The following is a 16,483-nucleotide window of genomic DNA, read 5'->3' as shown; positions in this document are numbered from 1 at the left end:
CTGGCTTGGGGTATCTGGGTACAATCTCTGACCAATCTCTGCTTGGATAATAACCTACATAGACACAAGAGAAACTCATAGAATGCCAGTCTTAAAATAAAAACAAGACAGAATGCTAGGTGTTTTATTTATATATTACTTCTAGTCCTCACAACAATTCTGCAAGGTTAGACAGTAAGTGTATAATCAGGCACTGGAATCCTGTACCATTTCACTTCATGTTTGCAAAAGAGTATATATATATGTGTATGTGTATATATATGTATATATTTATATATATGTATATATGTATGTGTGTGTGTATATATGTGTATATATATACTGTTCTTTATCTTCAGCATAAATCTTTACCTGCCTGAAGCAGCTTGGGCACAGCTACCAAGAAAATAATAAACTTGCTTTCTTCTTTCTCCCATATAAACTCCAGTAAGGACAAAGGAAAAACAATTCCCGACTTACTGCAAGAAGATTCATGATGGTATGCCCCGTCTCTCCAAACAATGGCTTCCGAAATCTGACACTGAATAGTGGGCATGGATAAACTATGGAAATGAGAAATGATCAAACTTAAGTTTGGCAACATAAAACTTTGGTAAAAGAGATTTCATGACTAACACAATTTTCAAAATATAATTGTAATGGCTCATTAGAACATATCAAATTTTGGGCTCAAAAACTATTTGGCATGGTAGCAGACAAATCCAAAGCCACATTAAGTCTTCTGATAACCAGAATAAGCCTTTTGACGTAAATATCTCAAAAATGGCACACAATAGCCAGGCACAGTGGCTCATGCTTGTAATCCCAACACTTTGGGAGGCTGAGGCAGAAGGATCACCTGAGCCTAGGAGTTTGAGACCAGCCTGTGCAACCTAGGGAGACCCTGTCTCTACAAAAAACAAACAAAAAAATTAGCTGAGTGTGGTAGCATGCACCTGCAGTCCCACCTACTTGGGAGGCTGAGAGGTAGAAGGATGGCTTGAGCCCAGGAGGTCGAGCCTACAGTGAGCCATGACTGTGCCACTGCACTCCAGCTTTGGTGACAGAATGAGACCCTGTCTCCCCTCCAAAAAAAACCCCACAAGGTTAGGGAGCAATCTTCTTCAAACTGAATTGATACAATCCAGGAAAAAAATATCTCCTGATTCCTCTGTGGTAAGTTTAAGAGTTCACTTTTTTTTTTCCCCAACACATTTAAGAATTCACTCTTTTTTTTTTTTTTTTTTTTTTTTGAGACAGAGTCTCACTCTGTCGCCCAGGCTGGAGGGCTGGAGTGCAGTGGCATGATCTCCTGCCATAAGAAGGTTCAAGTGATTCTCCTGCCTTGGCCTCCCCAGTAGCTGGAATTACAGGCATGTGCCACCAGGCCCAGCTAATTTTTTTTGTATTTTCAGTAGAGATGGTATTCACCATGTTGGCCAGGCTGGTCTCAAACTCTTGACCTCAAATGATCTGCCCGCCTCAGCTGCCTTTCAAAAGTGCTGGAATTAGAGGCATGAGCCACTGCACTCAGCCAAGAGTTCATTCTTCTATACTCCTAACCAGGATCCTCCTTAGGAGAGGCAAATCACAGGCTGGCTCATCTCTTGAACTTTATGGTTTGAAACGTCTGCATAAAACAGGAAGATACACATGTTGTTCTTCTACACACAATCTTTCCCTTTCCCTGATTCATTTAGCTGATTCATATACCACCTTCAGAGTTAATCCAGAGGCACTCTGGTCCAAGAAAATTGAAAGTCCAACTATTCCTTCATTCCTGGTCAAGTTAGAGCCCGTCTTGGAGCTCCCAATGAACTTAACTTTGAGCACAGGTTTTAACACAATATACCGCTATAATCATGATTTCTGTATGTATTCCTTATAAAAGTTCCCAAGAGCCTATAATCACATCTTAGCTATTTCAGAATTCCCAGGATTCAGGATATATGGGAGGTCTTTATTAAATTCTTACTGAATTAATAAATAATTGGTGAAAGAATGAAATTGACTTGCTGAGAACACAGTTTTATGGTTTATAAAATAATGTTTCATTTATTCTCTCATTGGATCCTGTTAACAATCCAATATAAAATAAAAAGCAAGCATTATTATTTCCAGTTTAAAAAAGAAACACAATCAGAGAACTTGAGTGACCTGCCCAAAGTTACGGAGCTTATAAGAGGCAGAGTTGAGAATCTTACTCAAGTGGTCTGATTCCTAGCACAGGGCACTTTTAATTAGATGGAACTATAAAATTTAAAATCAAGCTTGCATTTAACCATTAATGTCTTTTTAAAAATCACATCTTAGTTGCACTGCTAAAGCCATGGGCAAGGAAGCTCTTCTTCTGTAGCATATTCCTTACCAACTGAGAGTGGTTTCCATTTCACTAGCTTCCAGTATGTTAAGTAAAATATAATTGATCATAACTGTTTTCCAACCAAGTGACAAAGAATATGCTCATCATATACAGATACTACAAAAAATAAAGTTATTTAAGTTCAGATTCATTTTTCTAAAGATGATCATGTTTTTTATCAATGAACTATAAAAGCAGTAAGTTTACAAGGTATACATAATCAACTTCCTCATTTGTTATTTTCAGTGCTTCCCATTACGCCCAATATAAGCAGACAATGGCCAAATTTAGTTTAGCTATTTCAAAAGACTATTTCTGCTGAATTATATCACCAAACAGAGGGCTCTGAATATTTCAGGCATTATTTAGTCATCATGCCTTGGTCATGTGGCTTTGAAAAACGTGTTTTTATTACTTACGTCGATATTCAGCTCCAAGTCTCAACATCAGACGGATAGGAAATACTTTAGCCCAAGGAGTTTCCCATTTCTGGATAAGAATCCCAAACAAGTAAGGTGGGGTTGGGAGTACTAGGTCTTGCAGTGACTGGTAGGTAGATGTCACATATAAGAATCCACCATGTTCTTTACTGCCAAGGAAACTTTGACTGAAGAAGGAATGTCCCAAGTTGCTCACCACATTCCCTAAAAACAAAAAAGTTCGTTACTTTGTATCAATAAATTAATCATATTTTTCTTTTCTTTCTTTTTTTTTTTTTTTTTTTTGGGAGATAGAGTCTGGCTGTCGTCCAGGCTGGAATGCAGTGGCACAACCTTGGCTCACTGCAAGCTCCACCTCCTGGGTTCACCCCATTCTCCTGCCTCAGTCTCCCGAGTAGCTGGGACTACAGGCGCCCGCCACCATGCCCGGCTAATTTTTTTGTATTTTTAGTAGAGACGGGGTTTCACCATGTTAGCCAGGATGGTCTCGATCTCCTGACCTCGTGATCCACCCACCTCAGCCTCCCAAAGTGCTGGGATTACAGGCGTGAGCCACCGTGCCCAGCCAATTAATCATATTTTTAATAAACATTATTATGCAACACTGGGCTGGATGGACACTACCAAACAGTAATTCCCAATCTTTCACTATGAAAGACTTACATTTAAAAAGCTGATTTTTAAATACATGGCATTTATTAAATGAAATTTGGTTTCCAATTTTATCACGGCTTCTAAAGAGCATAAACTAAGTTACATTATCACACTGTTGAAGTTTGTCTAGATAAAAGCCAAAAATATTAATGCCTTCCTTGGTTAAATTGTATAGCTTTACTGTATCAATTGCTTTAGAGGTCTCAAGAATATCGCCTCAAAGGTCATAAAGAAATATTCAAGGCCAGGAGCGGTGGCTCACGCCTGTAATCCCAGCACTTTGGGAGGCTGAGGTGGGTGGATCATGAGGTCAGGAGTTCCAGACCAGCCTGACCAACATGGTAAAACCCCGACTCTACTAAAAATACAAAAATTAGTCGGGTGTGGTGATGTGCACCTGTAATCCCAGCTACTCAGGAGGCTGAGGCAGGAGAATCGCTTGAACCTGGGAAGTGGAGGTTGCAGCGAGCCAAGATTGTGCCACTGCACTCCAGCCTAGGCAACAGAGTGAGACTCTGTCTCAAAAAAAAAAAAAAGAAGTGTTCAGATTAGGAAGCTGCTGTCACCAAGCTTATAATTTCACTGGGTGAAGAAAGTCAACTCATGAACATAATGAATTATGGTAATAACTACAGTTATAAGACATTAAGGGAAGATGAGGATTTATGAAGATGGTACCACAGACAAGTTTGTTTTGTTTGTTTGTTTTTAGATGGAGTCTTCCTCTGTCACCCAGGCTGGAGTGCAGTGGTGTGATCTTGGCTCAATGCAGCATCTGCCTCCCAGGTTCAAGCAATCCTCTCACCTGAGCCTCCTGAATAGCTACGATTACAAACATGCACCACCATGCTCAGCTAATTTTTTTTGTATTTTTAGTAGAAACAGGGTTTCACCATGTTGGCCAGGCTGGTCTCAAATTCCTGACTTCAAATGATCTATCCACCTTGGTCTCCCAAAGTGCTGGGACTACAGGAGTGAGCTACTGTGCCTGGACAGGATTTATTGTTTATAATTTTTTGAGAGAAATATGAAACATAGCTCTGTAATTTAGGGCTTATTTAAATTCACATTAAGTAGGTTTCTCTCTTTTTTTTTTTTTTTCCTGGAGACAGTCTTGCTCTGTCACCTACTCTGGAGTACAGTGGTGCAATCTCAGCTCACTGCAACCTCTGCTTCCCGGGTTCAAACAATTCTCCTGCCTCAGCCTCCCGAGTAGCTGGGACTATAGGCACCCACCACCACGCCCAGCTAATTTTTGTATTTTTAGTAGAGATGGGGTTTCACCATATTGGCCAGGCTGGTCTCAAACTCCTGACCTCAAGTAATCCACCCGCCTTGGCCTCCCAAAGTGGTGGGATTACAGGTGTGAGCCACTGTGCCTGGCCAAGCCATTTTACAATTCAAAATACTTTTGTGAATGAAACAGTAACAAACATATCAACCCTTCATTAAGGAGACATTTTCCTCAGTATAGAATTGCAAAAGGACTTCCTGACAAGAGCTGCTCAATGATGGAACAACAAATGTGTTCACTAGCCACGTACGAGCTTCCTTTGATACCTTTGAAAGCAATAACACCAAATGAAGCAGTCTCCATCAGAGAAATTAATGCTTACTTTTCTTGAAAACGAGAGTTTATTCTTATAATGGTTATGGGTCTTTGCATCCTTGATTTTAGCGGATAGGTATCCTGACAGTAGGAACCACAAGTGAAGGGAATGCCTCCCCATTAAACTCAGAGAAGCTTTGTGGCTGAAAGTCATGTTCACCTAAACATTATCATCTATATGTTACATTTAGGTAGTACATTTAGGAATTTAGGGGTAGTACCCTTACTCCAGGATTACCCAGGTCTGGCTGCACAATTAAGCTGCTGGGCCAGATCTATAAAAACAAAAGAATTGTCATATCAATGTAGCAGTATGGCATTTTGAAAAATAAACTGCAGATTTTGGAGTCCCAGAGATACGGGTTTGAATGCTAGTTTGATTATTCACTATTGTGGGATTTGGGGTAAGTTAATTCTCTGAGCCTCAATGTCCATGTAAAATGGAAGGAGAAACTATATTAAATTCCAGATGTGTTATAAAGAATAAATGAAAGGAAATCTATAAAATGCCTAACAGGACCAGCAACACTGTATTCTCAAAAAATTGTAACTATTATTATTCTAATGCAAATATACATATATTGATTAGCCAAATATACGATTTTTGGGGGGACTTTCAATGATTTTAGAGTGAGATTTAGATAAATTTAAATTTTTTCTGGCAACCATTGCAGAATCAAGGATACAATGTCAGGAACTTTAGGGAGATCAGATCCCCAAATTCACCATTGCCTCTTTACCACTCCCCTTGATTCTGGAATTCTAGGATACAATGTAAGAGATACTTCATACAAAATTCAACAGATAATTTGTTAAAGAGAAAAAAATTTTTTTTCACCTCTTTATCTAGCTTTGGTGAATAAGGAGGAGAACAGGGAATTAAAGAAAGAGATGCTTTCCCTCCACAATGTAAGGTGCATGACAGCATTCCTCTAACTCTTTCAATGGCATGCTATAGTTTGAATATATCCCTGAAAAAGTATGTGTTGGAAACTTGGTGCTAGGAGGTAAGGCCTCATGAGAGGTGACTGGATTAATGCTGTTATCCTGGGAGTGGGTTTGTTATGAAAGGACAAGTTCGGCCTCCCTTGTGCACATGCCCTCAGGCACATGCACATTCTTTCTCTCTCTTTCCCACCCCGTTTGCCCTTCTGCCACAGGATGATGCAGCAAAAAGGTCCTCACCAGATGCCTACCCCTCAACCTTGGACTTTGCAGCCATGAGAACTATAGGAAATACATTTCTGTTCATTATATATTATCCAGTCTGTGGTATTCCATTATGGCAGCAAAAATAGACTAAGACATGGTGTAATGTTTATATTTCACAAAGATTGTCCTAGTAAATATAGCTTAGAGGTGAAAAATATGTTGGCTTAGTACACAAGTACTCACTCATTATTCCTTTGCGATTTCCCTATTAGAACCTAGAATCTATTAGCAGTTATTTTCCACAGATATTGATTTCCTTTCTGCCTCTTCCACTTAACACTCTCTTCATCCCAATCACAGATTCTTCACGAAGTCCCCTCTCATTATAAAATATATCTTTTATCCTTTAAATATTTATTACTTTAAAAAAATGTAGATTACCAATAATGACTGATTTAGACTGTCATATACTATCTTATCTACAAACAAGTAACACTGCACAGGTGTAGATACTGGCAAAAATAAAACAGTGGGTATAACAATTTGACAAAGAAAGGAAGGCTTTCATTTGAAGACCTAATCTGAGGCTCTTGAACTCATAAAGTCTGTTATGTACTAATTTATATAGGTACTTCTCGATGACTGCATTCAATGCCATGAATCCACAGAACTAATTTTATATATACCCCAAGACTAGTGAAGAACCCATATAACTAAAATGACACAAAATCTTGCTTCTGAGTTTAAATGACCTGGCAAAGATGTTAAATGCTTTATATCAATAGTTTATAAAGTAATTTTACATAACATTAATGAGATAATCATCAGATCAGTGCTAGCAGGTAAGCAGAACAGTACCATTTCCCTGAAATTTGGGGTTTTATTTGACAAACGAAGAAACTGAAGCTTAGAGGTAGAGATGAAGTGACTGAAAAGACATGAGGTAAATAAGTGGCAAAGTAAAACCTAGAAAGCAGATCTTTCAATCTCCTAGTCTTTGTATGTCACACAGTCTTTCAGAAAATATACAGATACAGTAATTTACAATTTTCCATCTTTAATTTGGAATTTAAACTATTTTTCAAATCCTTACAAGTAGCCAGCCATCTTTAAATTCAATTCAAATATAACTTAAATATCTATGTGACAATAGCTTCCTTTTGTTTCAAAGCATATTAATCCTCACATCAACTCAAATGGAACCATTTCCAAGCAAATGGTTCATTCATTTCAATAAATACTAATATTTATTTCTTCTTTTTTTTTTTTGAGACAGAGTCTCGCTCTGTCACCCAGGCTGGAGTATAGTGGCATGATCCCGGCTCACTGAAACCTCCACCTCCCAGGTTCAAGTGATTCTCCTGCATAAGCTTCCCAAGTAGCTGGGACTATAGGCGTGCACCAACAAGCCTGGCTAATTTTTATATTTTTAGCAGAGACAGGGTTTAGCCATTGTTGGCCAGGCTGGTCTCAAACTCACGACCTCAAGTGATCTGCCTCCTTCAGCTTCCCAAAGTGTTGGGATTACAGGCGTAAGCTACCGCGCCCAGCCAATAAATACTAATATTTCTAAGTGCTAATATGACTAAAACTCAAGCCATCAAAAGAATTTAGAAAGTTTCTTGGAGTTCTTTGTAATGCAATAAACTGAAGTTATGCATGACTACTTCATAAAAGGTCGTGCCCTCAGTTTAGTGTATCTGTGAGATTGATCATGAAAGCTCAAGAGAAGTCAGGTCAGGTGGCTCATGCCTGTAATCCCAGCCCCTTGGGAGGTTGAGAAGGAAGGATCACTTGGGCCCAAGGAGATCAAGGCTGCAGTGAGTATGCTATGATGGCACCACTGCTACCCAGCCTGGGTGACAGAGCAAGACCCTATCTCTTAAAAAAACAGCTCAAGAGACACTATAGGACTTCTTATGGTTCGAAACATGAGATTTACAGACTACATAAGTGAGTTTAAACCTGGGTTCAGCCAATTACCATCTAACTGTGTGATCTTAAGTTACTTAGGCCTTCGGTGTCTGTCATTTTCCTCATGTGTAAATAGAAACAGTAACAGTATGAATCTGAGTTGCACTTAAGACGAAATAAAATAGTGTACATAAGGCAATGAATACACTGCTTAGCGTATATTAAGTGCTCAAAAATGTTAGGTATTTGTCTTAAATCACCTCTTCATAAATAGTTCCATGTAACTTTCTCATCAGTTGAAAAATTACTTTGCAAAGAGGCTGGGTGCGGTGGCTCACGCTTGTAATCCCAGCACTTTGGGAGGCTGAGAAGGGTGGATCACGAGGTCAGAAGATCAAGACCATCCTGGCTAACACGGTGAAACCCCATCTCTACTAAAAAAAAATACAAAAAATTAGCCAGGCATGGTGGCGAGCACCTGTAGTCCCAGCTACTCAGGAGGCTGAGGCAGGAGAATGGCGTGAACCCAGGAGGCAGAGCTTGCAGTGAGTAGAGATTATGCCACTGTACTCCAGCCTGGGCAACAGAGCGAGACTCTGTCTCAAAAAAATAATAATAATTACTTTGCAAAGCTACAATACCATAATTCTAATAAATTTAATTTACCAAAAGGTTCAGAATTTGAAAAATAAAATAAAAACATGAACCATGACATTATTATTTTTTTTTTTTAAAGATAGGGTCTCACTGTGTCACTCAAGCTGTAATGCAGTGGTGCAATCATAGCTCACTACAGCCTCAAATTCCTGGGCTCAAGGACTCCTCCCACCTCAGCCTCCCAAGTAGCTGGGATTACAGGGATATGCCATTAGGCCTAGTTAATTTTTTTTTTGGTAGAAATAGGGTCTCATTATGTTGACCAGGCTAGTCTCAACGTGCTGGCCTCAAGCAATCCTCCTGCCTCAGCTTCCCAAAGAGAGAGCAAGAGGGGAATGAACCCTCTCCTTTTTTTTTTTTTTTTTTTTTTTAACCCTCTCCTTTTATAACAGCACTAATCCCATCCATGAGGGTGAAGCCCTCATGGCCTAATCACCTCTTAAAGGTCCCACCTCCTAATATTGTTACAATGGCAATTAAAGTTCAACATGAGTTTTAGAGTGGACAAACACTGAAACCATAACAATACCAAATACCTTCTTAACAATAAAAGATTAGACTGGACACGGTGGCTCACACCTGTAATCCCAACATTTTGGAGGGCCCAGGCGGGTGGATCACCTGGTGTTTGGGAGCTCAAGACTAGCCTGGCTAACATGGTGAAACCTTGTCTCTACTAAAAACACAAAAAGTAGCCAAGTGTGGTGGCATGCGACTGTAGTTCCAGCTACTTGGGAGCTACTTGTGAGGCTGAGGCAGGAGAATCACTTGAACCCAGGAGGCAGAGGTTGCAGGGTGCCAAGATCGCAACACTGCACTCCAGCCTCGGCAACAGAGCGAGACTCTGCCTCAAAATAAATAAATTAATTAATTAAATTAAAAATAAAAGATTAAGGGAGTTCAGAAGAGATTACTTCTGTCTGAGAAGCCCATCAAGAAAGAATTCATGGAGAAAGTGGTCTTTAAGATTTAGGACAAATGACAGGATTGAGACAGTTGGGGTGTTGGGAAATAGCATGGTTGGGAGTAGCATAATCATGGGTAATGAAATGGAAAATCATCAGAATATACATAAAACAAACCAAGAAATGTTTCGTTTGCCTACAGTGGAAGTATGGAGAGATGACTAGCGGGAAATGAGACTAAAAATTTAGGAACAGATCATGCAGAATACTGAATGTTGGAGCGCAGTTTATTCTAAAGGCAATACAAAGCCAAAGAAGCTTTTGAGTAAGAGAGGGAAACAACCGGAGATTAACTCCAGAAATAACAATCTGGTAGATACAAGTCCAACTTCATTCAAGTCTATATTCTGAATAGATGGTTTGCAAAAAACAGGTACAAAATATGGAGGAACGAACAGGAGACAGGGAGAAACAATACACAGTCTAGAACCTCTGATGGCACTGTCATAACCAGAAGGCATTCTGAAACTCTCAGAACATAATTTCTCACAAATTATAACGTTTCTTTTCACTGCAGAATGCAAAAATTGTGTATGACAAAAAAGTGTGTGTGTATATACAGGTGAAACATAGATACACACACATATATAGATATATAATACACATATGGTTATTAAATACCTGTAGTTTAGATTTCAAAATTCACAGGAAATTATTAAAAAGTTCATCCAATAGCTCCTAAGGCTTTTCTGTGATTTAGGGCAGAATAACCCTAAGCTAGTGATAACAATATTCAAGGTTTCACACTCAGGAGAAATTTAAGATACAATTTGTCAATTTCACTCAATGTACTACACAGAAGAGAAAAATAATAAATTGTGGTAATTTTTTTTATTTTTTATTTTTTTGAGATGGAGTCTCACTCTTGTTGCCCAGGCTGGAGTGCAATGGCATGATCTCGGCTCACTGCAACCTCTGCCTCCAGGGTTCAAGCAATTCTCCTGCCTCAGCCTCCCAAGTAGCTGGGATGACAGGTGCCCACCACTACGCCCGGCTAATTTTTTGTATTTTTAGTAGAGACGGGGTTTCACCATGTTGGCCAGGCTGGTCTTGAACTCCTGACCTAAGGTGATCCACCTGGCTTGGCCTCCCAAAGTGCTGGGATTACAGGTGTGAGCCACCATGCCTGGCCTGCGATCATTTCAGAACAGTAGCCTCCAACCTTTTTGGCACCAGGGATGGGTTTTATGGAAGACAATTTTTCCACGGACTGTGGAGGAGGGGAGATGGTTTCAGGATGACTCAAGTGCATTAAATTTATTGTGCACCTTATTTCTATTATTATTACATTGTAATCTATAATGAAATAATTATACAACTCACCATAACGTAGAATCAGAGGGATCCCTGAACTTGTTTTCCTGCAACTAGACTGTCCCATCTGGGGGTGATGGAAGACAGTGACAGATTATCAGGCATTAGATTCTCATGAGGAGCACACAACCTAGATCCCTCACATGTGCAGTTCACAATAGGGTTCACACTTCTATGAGAATCTAATACCGCTGCTGATCTGGCAGGAGGCAGAGCTCAGGCGGTAACGTGAGTGATGGGGAGAAGCTATAAATACAGATGAAGCTTCACTTGCTTGCCTGCCACTCACCTCTGCTGTGTGGCCTGGTTCCTAACAGGCCACGGACCAATACCAGTCCATGGCCTGTGGGTTGGGGACTCCTGTTTTAGAATACCCAAAATATGTTTTTACTTATTAAAAAATTTATAGTGAAATATATCAAGCTATTACCCTGATTATCTAAAAATAGGATTCTTAAAAAATATGTATAGTATATAGATAATATATCTGCGTTTTTAAGAACTGACATATTATTAATGGATACACGGAGGCAACTGACATAATGTAAAGAATACTGATCTGGGAGCTATAGTCCTAATTCTGCCACCAACTTGGTCTGTGATTTAGGTAAGCCATTCACACTTCTAGGTCTGATTTTTCTTATCTAAAAAATGAAGTTTGTATTAAATTATCTAAAATGCTTTCTAGTCCCAATACTGGATGAGCTGTGAAATGATTCCTATTCAAGGAAAAACTCTTTCATCTTATTTATGCTTTTGAAATGTTATTTCCTTACATATACATCTATATGTTCATGTCCCTATCCTACATTATAGAAAATATTTTTAGTTGGCTTAGATGTATTATAGTCTGACCTTGAGACTATCCTTAGTATCATGTAATCAGTTCCAAGTATTTTTGTTGTTTCAAAATTTTTGCAATTTAATAGTTCAAAATGGACTCAACTGACATATAAGTATCCTTTTAAAAAAAAGTAACCATTTATGCTAAACATATCTTAATAATTCACGCAATAATTGACATCCTCTCCTTGCCGAGAGAGGATGTCTATCTCCCAGGATTCCATCTATGGACGTAGTCTCTTCACACGGGCCTATCCCATTTACAACCATACTCTCAACTATCCCATAAAAACTGTGTCTCCCAAATCTGTATATCTTAACTCAGACCTATCTTCTGGGATCCATACCCATATATTCATCTGCCATTTTCATGTTTCATCTGATGTCATTATTTCAAATTCAGCACACTGAACAAAGAATTCCCTTTCCTCTGCCAAATCTGTTCTTCTATTCACCATCTTGATGAATAAGACCAACATACACTTAGGTGCTCAAGCGAGGAATCTGAGGCCAACCTTAACTTGCCCCCTCTAACCCCCCATATCCAATTAGTCACCAAATCCTACTGAATTGAAGCACCACATCTTTCATATCTCTCCAATACTCTTTATTTCCACTGCAATTACTTAATTTAAATCCTGATAATTTCTTAATTTCTTGCTGGATTCCTGCAATATCTTTTTTAAAAATAAGTTTTACTGAGGTATAATCTATATATTATAAAAGCAATAGATTTTAAGTGTACATTTCAATGAGTTTTGGCAAACAGCCATGTAACCACTATCCTAATCCAGATATAGAGCTCTCATCTCAGAAAGTTTTCTGGGACTCTCTGTAATTAGTTCTAGCACCTGCACCTCCACCTCACTTTAGGCAAACACTGACCTAATTTCTATCACCACAGATTAATTCTGCCAGTTTCAGAAAATCATATAAATGGAATCATCCAATATGTACTTCTTTGTGCCTGGCTTTTGCTCAGCATGTCTGTGAATTCATGCATGTTGTTGTGTACATCAGCAGTTACTTCATTTTTACTGTTGAGCAGTATTCTAGTGTATGAATATACATTTGCTTATCCTGAAATTGCTTCTTAACTGCCACCAGACTCACGGACTTTGATCCATTTTTCACAATGCTTCCACAGTCATCTTTCTAAAATGTAAATCTGATTATGTCACTCATCATCTCAAATTCTTTCAATGGTTCTTCATTGCCTACAGAATAAAGGATGGGCTCCTAAATGAGACATTCATGAACCTCCCATACCCTAGTCTCTGACACCCTCTCAAAACCCACATGAACGTACAATTACTTGAACCTCCAATGCCATTTTCTAGAGTTTTTAAAAGTGAATACATTCAGATTGAGGAGAAAAGTGAAAGTTCCCAGTTATCTCCAGGACTAAATTCAGCTCCAGGGTATTATGTGGCCTGGAGGACCTGGGTGATTTCAGATTTAACCCTACACATTTTGGAACAGACAGGGTAAACACTCAAAGGTACTTCACAGGTATCGTGTGGTCAGTTTCCAGTGTATCACCTTGCCCTATGTAATGCTACACCTAAATCATTGTAGAGACTAATGAAGACATAAAGGCACAATCTTTTACGCATAATCTATATCGCATTAAAAATACAATTATATATTCTGCTTCTGTAATTATTTAAAGAGCATTTTCCATGTTATTACATTCTTTTCATAAATATTGTTTTAATGGCCAAAAAAAGTTCTCAAAAAGATGCTCACATCTAATAAGTATAACACAGTTAAACTTTTCACCAAAACTAAGGCATTTAGGTTGCCTCTGAATTTTTGTGTTAAATTTAGGTAATGCTGTAATAAACACTTTCATTCACAGAAGTGCATTTTATATTCTGGATACTATCTTTGGCACAGAATCCCACAATGAAAATTATTACATTAAGAAAGTCTGAAAAATTTATGGTTTTAATATTATGTATGAAATATTATCAAGTAATACGTGAAAATAGCTCTAATACCCCAGTCACCCTCACACCATCTCCAAGTCTTCTTCCTCAAAGATAAATCCTATTTATCAAGTACAGATATTATATACTGACGTCCTGTTACAATAAATGAGAACAGTTCAATTACACCATATTTTACCTCATTTGTTAAATCAAAGAGAGGCTGACTTTGCAATGTCAAATAACACAATGTCATAATAAATAATTGTAATGCCAAATAAATATTGTGCTTCTTTTCTCTCAATCTTAGTTTCTTTTTATGTTAATATCCTTAGTCTTTCCCAACTTCTAACCTCTATGCCTTTACTTTTAAATTGCTAGTTAATATTTACAATTTATTTTGGAGCCACAAGCCACAAAGTCATCTATGCTAATTGTTTTTGAAATTTGAATATTCATTAGCATTTACACTATGATTAAATAAATATTGTTAACCAAAGAAACAAGAAGTACGTTACAAATATGCTTCCTTCTACCCGATACCAATATCCTGACCCCTAGGCCACTAAAAAGAAAATATTCTTACGCTTAGGTCACCAGATTCTCTTATAGCTTTGATTTCAGCCTCTGTAAAATAATAACCATACCAGGTACAATACTAAAATTTATAATTTCCTCAAACCATGGAAAGCTCCAACTTGCCACTAATATCAAAGACCCCTGACATGCTTATGTCCCAAGTTAAGACTATTATCTTGTATTTGAATTCAAAATTTTTTTGTCATCTACAAAGGGAGCAGACTAAGTCATACCTGCCAGGGCGTCCCGATAAAGCTGCACAAAGTGATTAAAGATATCCTTTGGCAAACACTTTTCATCTGGTAAACACTGTAGAAGAATGACTATCTCAGACTGACCCACTGCATGCATTCCCTTGGTTGTGAAACACCAGCACTTCCTGTTCACATCTACAGATGGAATAAAAATATAAAAATAAAGAGATTCCTATCAATCCTTATTCTTAAAAAAAGTTGCACAGAAATCTGTTACAATACAGCAAAGATTAAAATAGATCACACTGAGTCTATGTAATTCAACTATGAACTGTCACTGCATTGCGCCAAAAAACTATTGTAGAAAATAAAACATGCCGGCCGGGCGTGATGGCTCAAGCCTGTAATCCCAGCACTTTGGGAGGCCGAGATGGGCGGATCACGAGGTCAGGAAATCCAGACCATGCTGGCTAACATGGTGAAACCCCGTCTCTACTAAAAAAAATACAAAAAATTAGCCGGGCAAGGTAGCGGGCGCCTGTAGTCCCAGCCACTTGGGAGGCTGAGGCAGGAGAATGGCGTGAACCCGGGAGGCGGAGCTTGCAGTGAGCTGAGATCCGTCCACTGCACTCCAGCCTGGGCGACACAGCGAGACTCCGTCTCAAAAAAACAAAGAAAAAAAAACATGCCAATGCCTCTGGCTCTTTTCTAAACACTTAGAAAAGATTGAAAAGGAAGTAAAAGAAATAATAATAAAATGCACTTAAAACTTTTAACTATTATTAAAAGAAGCAACATTCTATTAATACTAAAATAAAACCAAACTATGTATTGTAAGCCAATACATAGCCAAATATGATTAAAGAACATAGTCTTCCACCATTATATTTTTAAAAATCACATCATCAAAGGAAGTAATTACCTATGTAAGGCTAGAAGTAATTACAATAAAAGACAGTAGTATACCTTTGTCTTCAGGTTGTGACCTAAAGAAAATATATTTTTATGTATATTGATTAAATTTAATACATGACCAAAAGATTCGAGCTATTTTAACTATAGTCCTTTCTGGGAAAAAATTCTAGATAATCAGCAACATGACTTTACTTGGCTTCATGCCATAAAAATTAGTGAAAAGGATGGCTTTTCTGAACTACTTAGTTCCACTCCTTCACTTTAAGGCTATATGGAGAGTAGGAACAGCAGAAACCATATGTAGTCAAAAACAATGTTTAATCCTTGACACTTTTACTCTTCATACCCCAACACAATGGGATCCCCAAAGGAACTGAAAAAGGATTCACATAAAATTATGAATACCACCCATGTAAATCAAAACAAATGTAAATTAAAAAAGAAAGACATCTTTATTTCACTTTGAGAATCCTTGTTTTATGTACCTAAATAGGACATTCCTAATAATGGTATATACTTCAAGAATCTAGGTTAGCTAATTTTTTTTTGTTTTTTTAAAATAGAGTTTCGCTCTGTTATTCAGGCTGGAGTGCAGTGGTATGATCTCGGCTCACTGCAACCTCTATCTCCTGGGCTCAAGAACTCTTCCACCTCAGCCTTGTGAGTAGCTGGCACTACAGCAGCATGTTACCATGCCCTATATATATATATATATATATATATATTTGTGTGTGTGTGTGTGTGTGGGATGAGGTTTCACCATGTTGAGCAGGCTGGTCTCGAACTCCTGGGCTCAAGTGATTCATCTGCCTTGGCCTCCCAAAGCACTGGGACTACAGTTGTGCACCATGGTTCCTGGTCTTAGGTTAGCTAATTTCTAAGCAAAATTTATAAACTAGATATGGCAAATTGAAATTTCAAGCAAATTAATTTTATATCTGATCCTAGAAGGAAAGGTAGCAAGCATTAATAACT

General features: G+C 38.2%; 1 protein-coding gene across 4 annotated transcripts in view; it reads right to left on the bottom strand.

The window, feature by feature from the left end:
* ZFYVE9 (zinc finger FYVE-type containing 9) overlaps nucleotides 1–16,483 on the bottom strand; it is a 200,964-nt gene that overhangs the window by 54,557 nt on the left and 129,924 nt on the right. For all 4 annotated transcript variants that reach the window (XM_021941549.2, XM_031668706.1, XM_031668716.1 and 1 more), the window contains 3 exons: nucleotides 14,633–14,788; nucleotides 2,761–2,985; nucleotides 460–542 (listed from right to left, as the gene is read on the bottom strand). In XM_021941549.2, the coding sequence (XP_021797241.2) occupies nucleotides 460–542; nucleotides 2,761–2,985; nucleotides 14,633–14,788 (464 nt within the window). The remainder of the gene's footprint in view (nucleotides 1–459; nucleotides 543–2,760; nucleotides 2,986–14,632; nucleotides 14,789–16,483) is intronic.

This window comes from Papio anubis, chromosome 1 (assembly GCF_008728515.1).
Source record: "Papio anubis isolate 15944 chromosome 1, Panubis1.0, whole genome shotgun sequence".
In the NCBI taxonomy this organism is placed as follows: Eukaryota; Metazoa; Chordata; class Mammalia; order Primates; family Cercopithecidae; genus Papio; species Papio anubis.
Note: the sequence above shows the minus strand (reverse complement) of the source record. Positions and strands in the feature narration are given on the sequence as shown.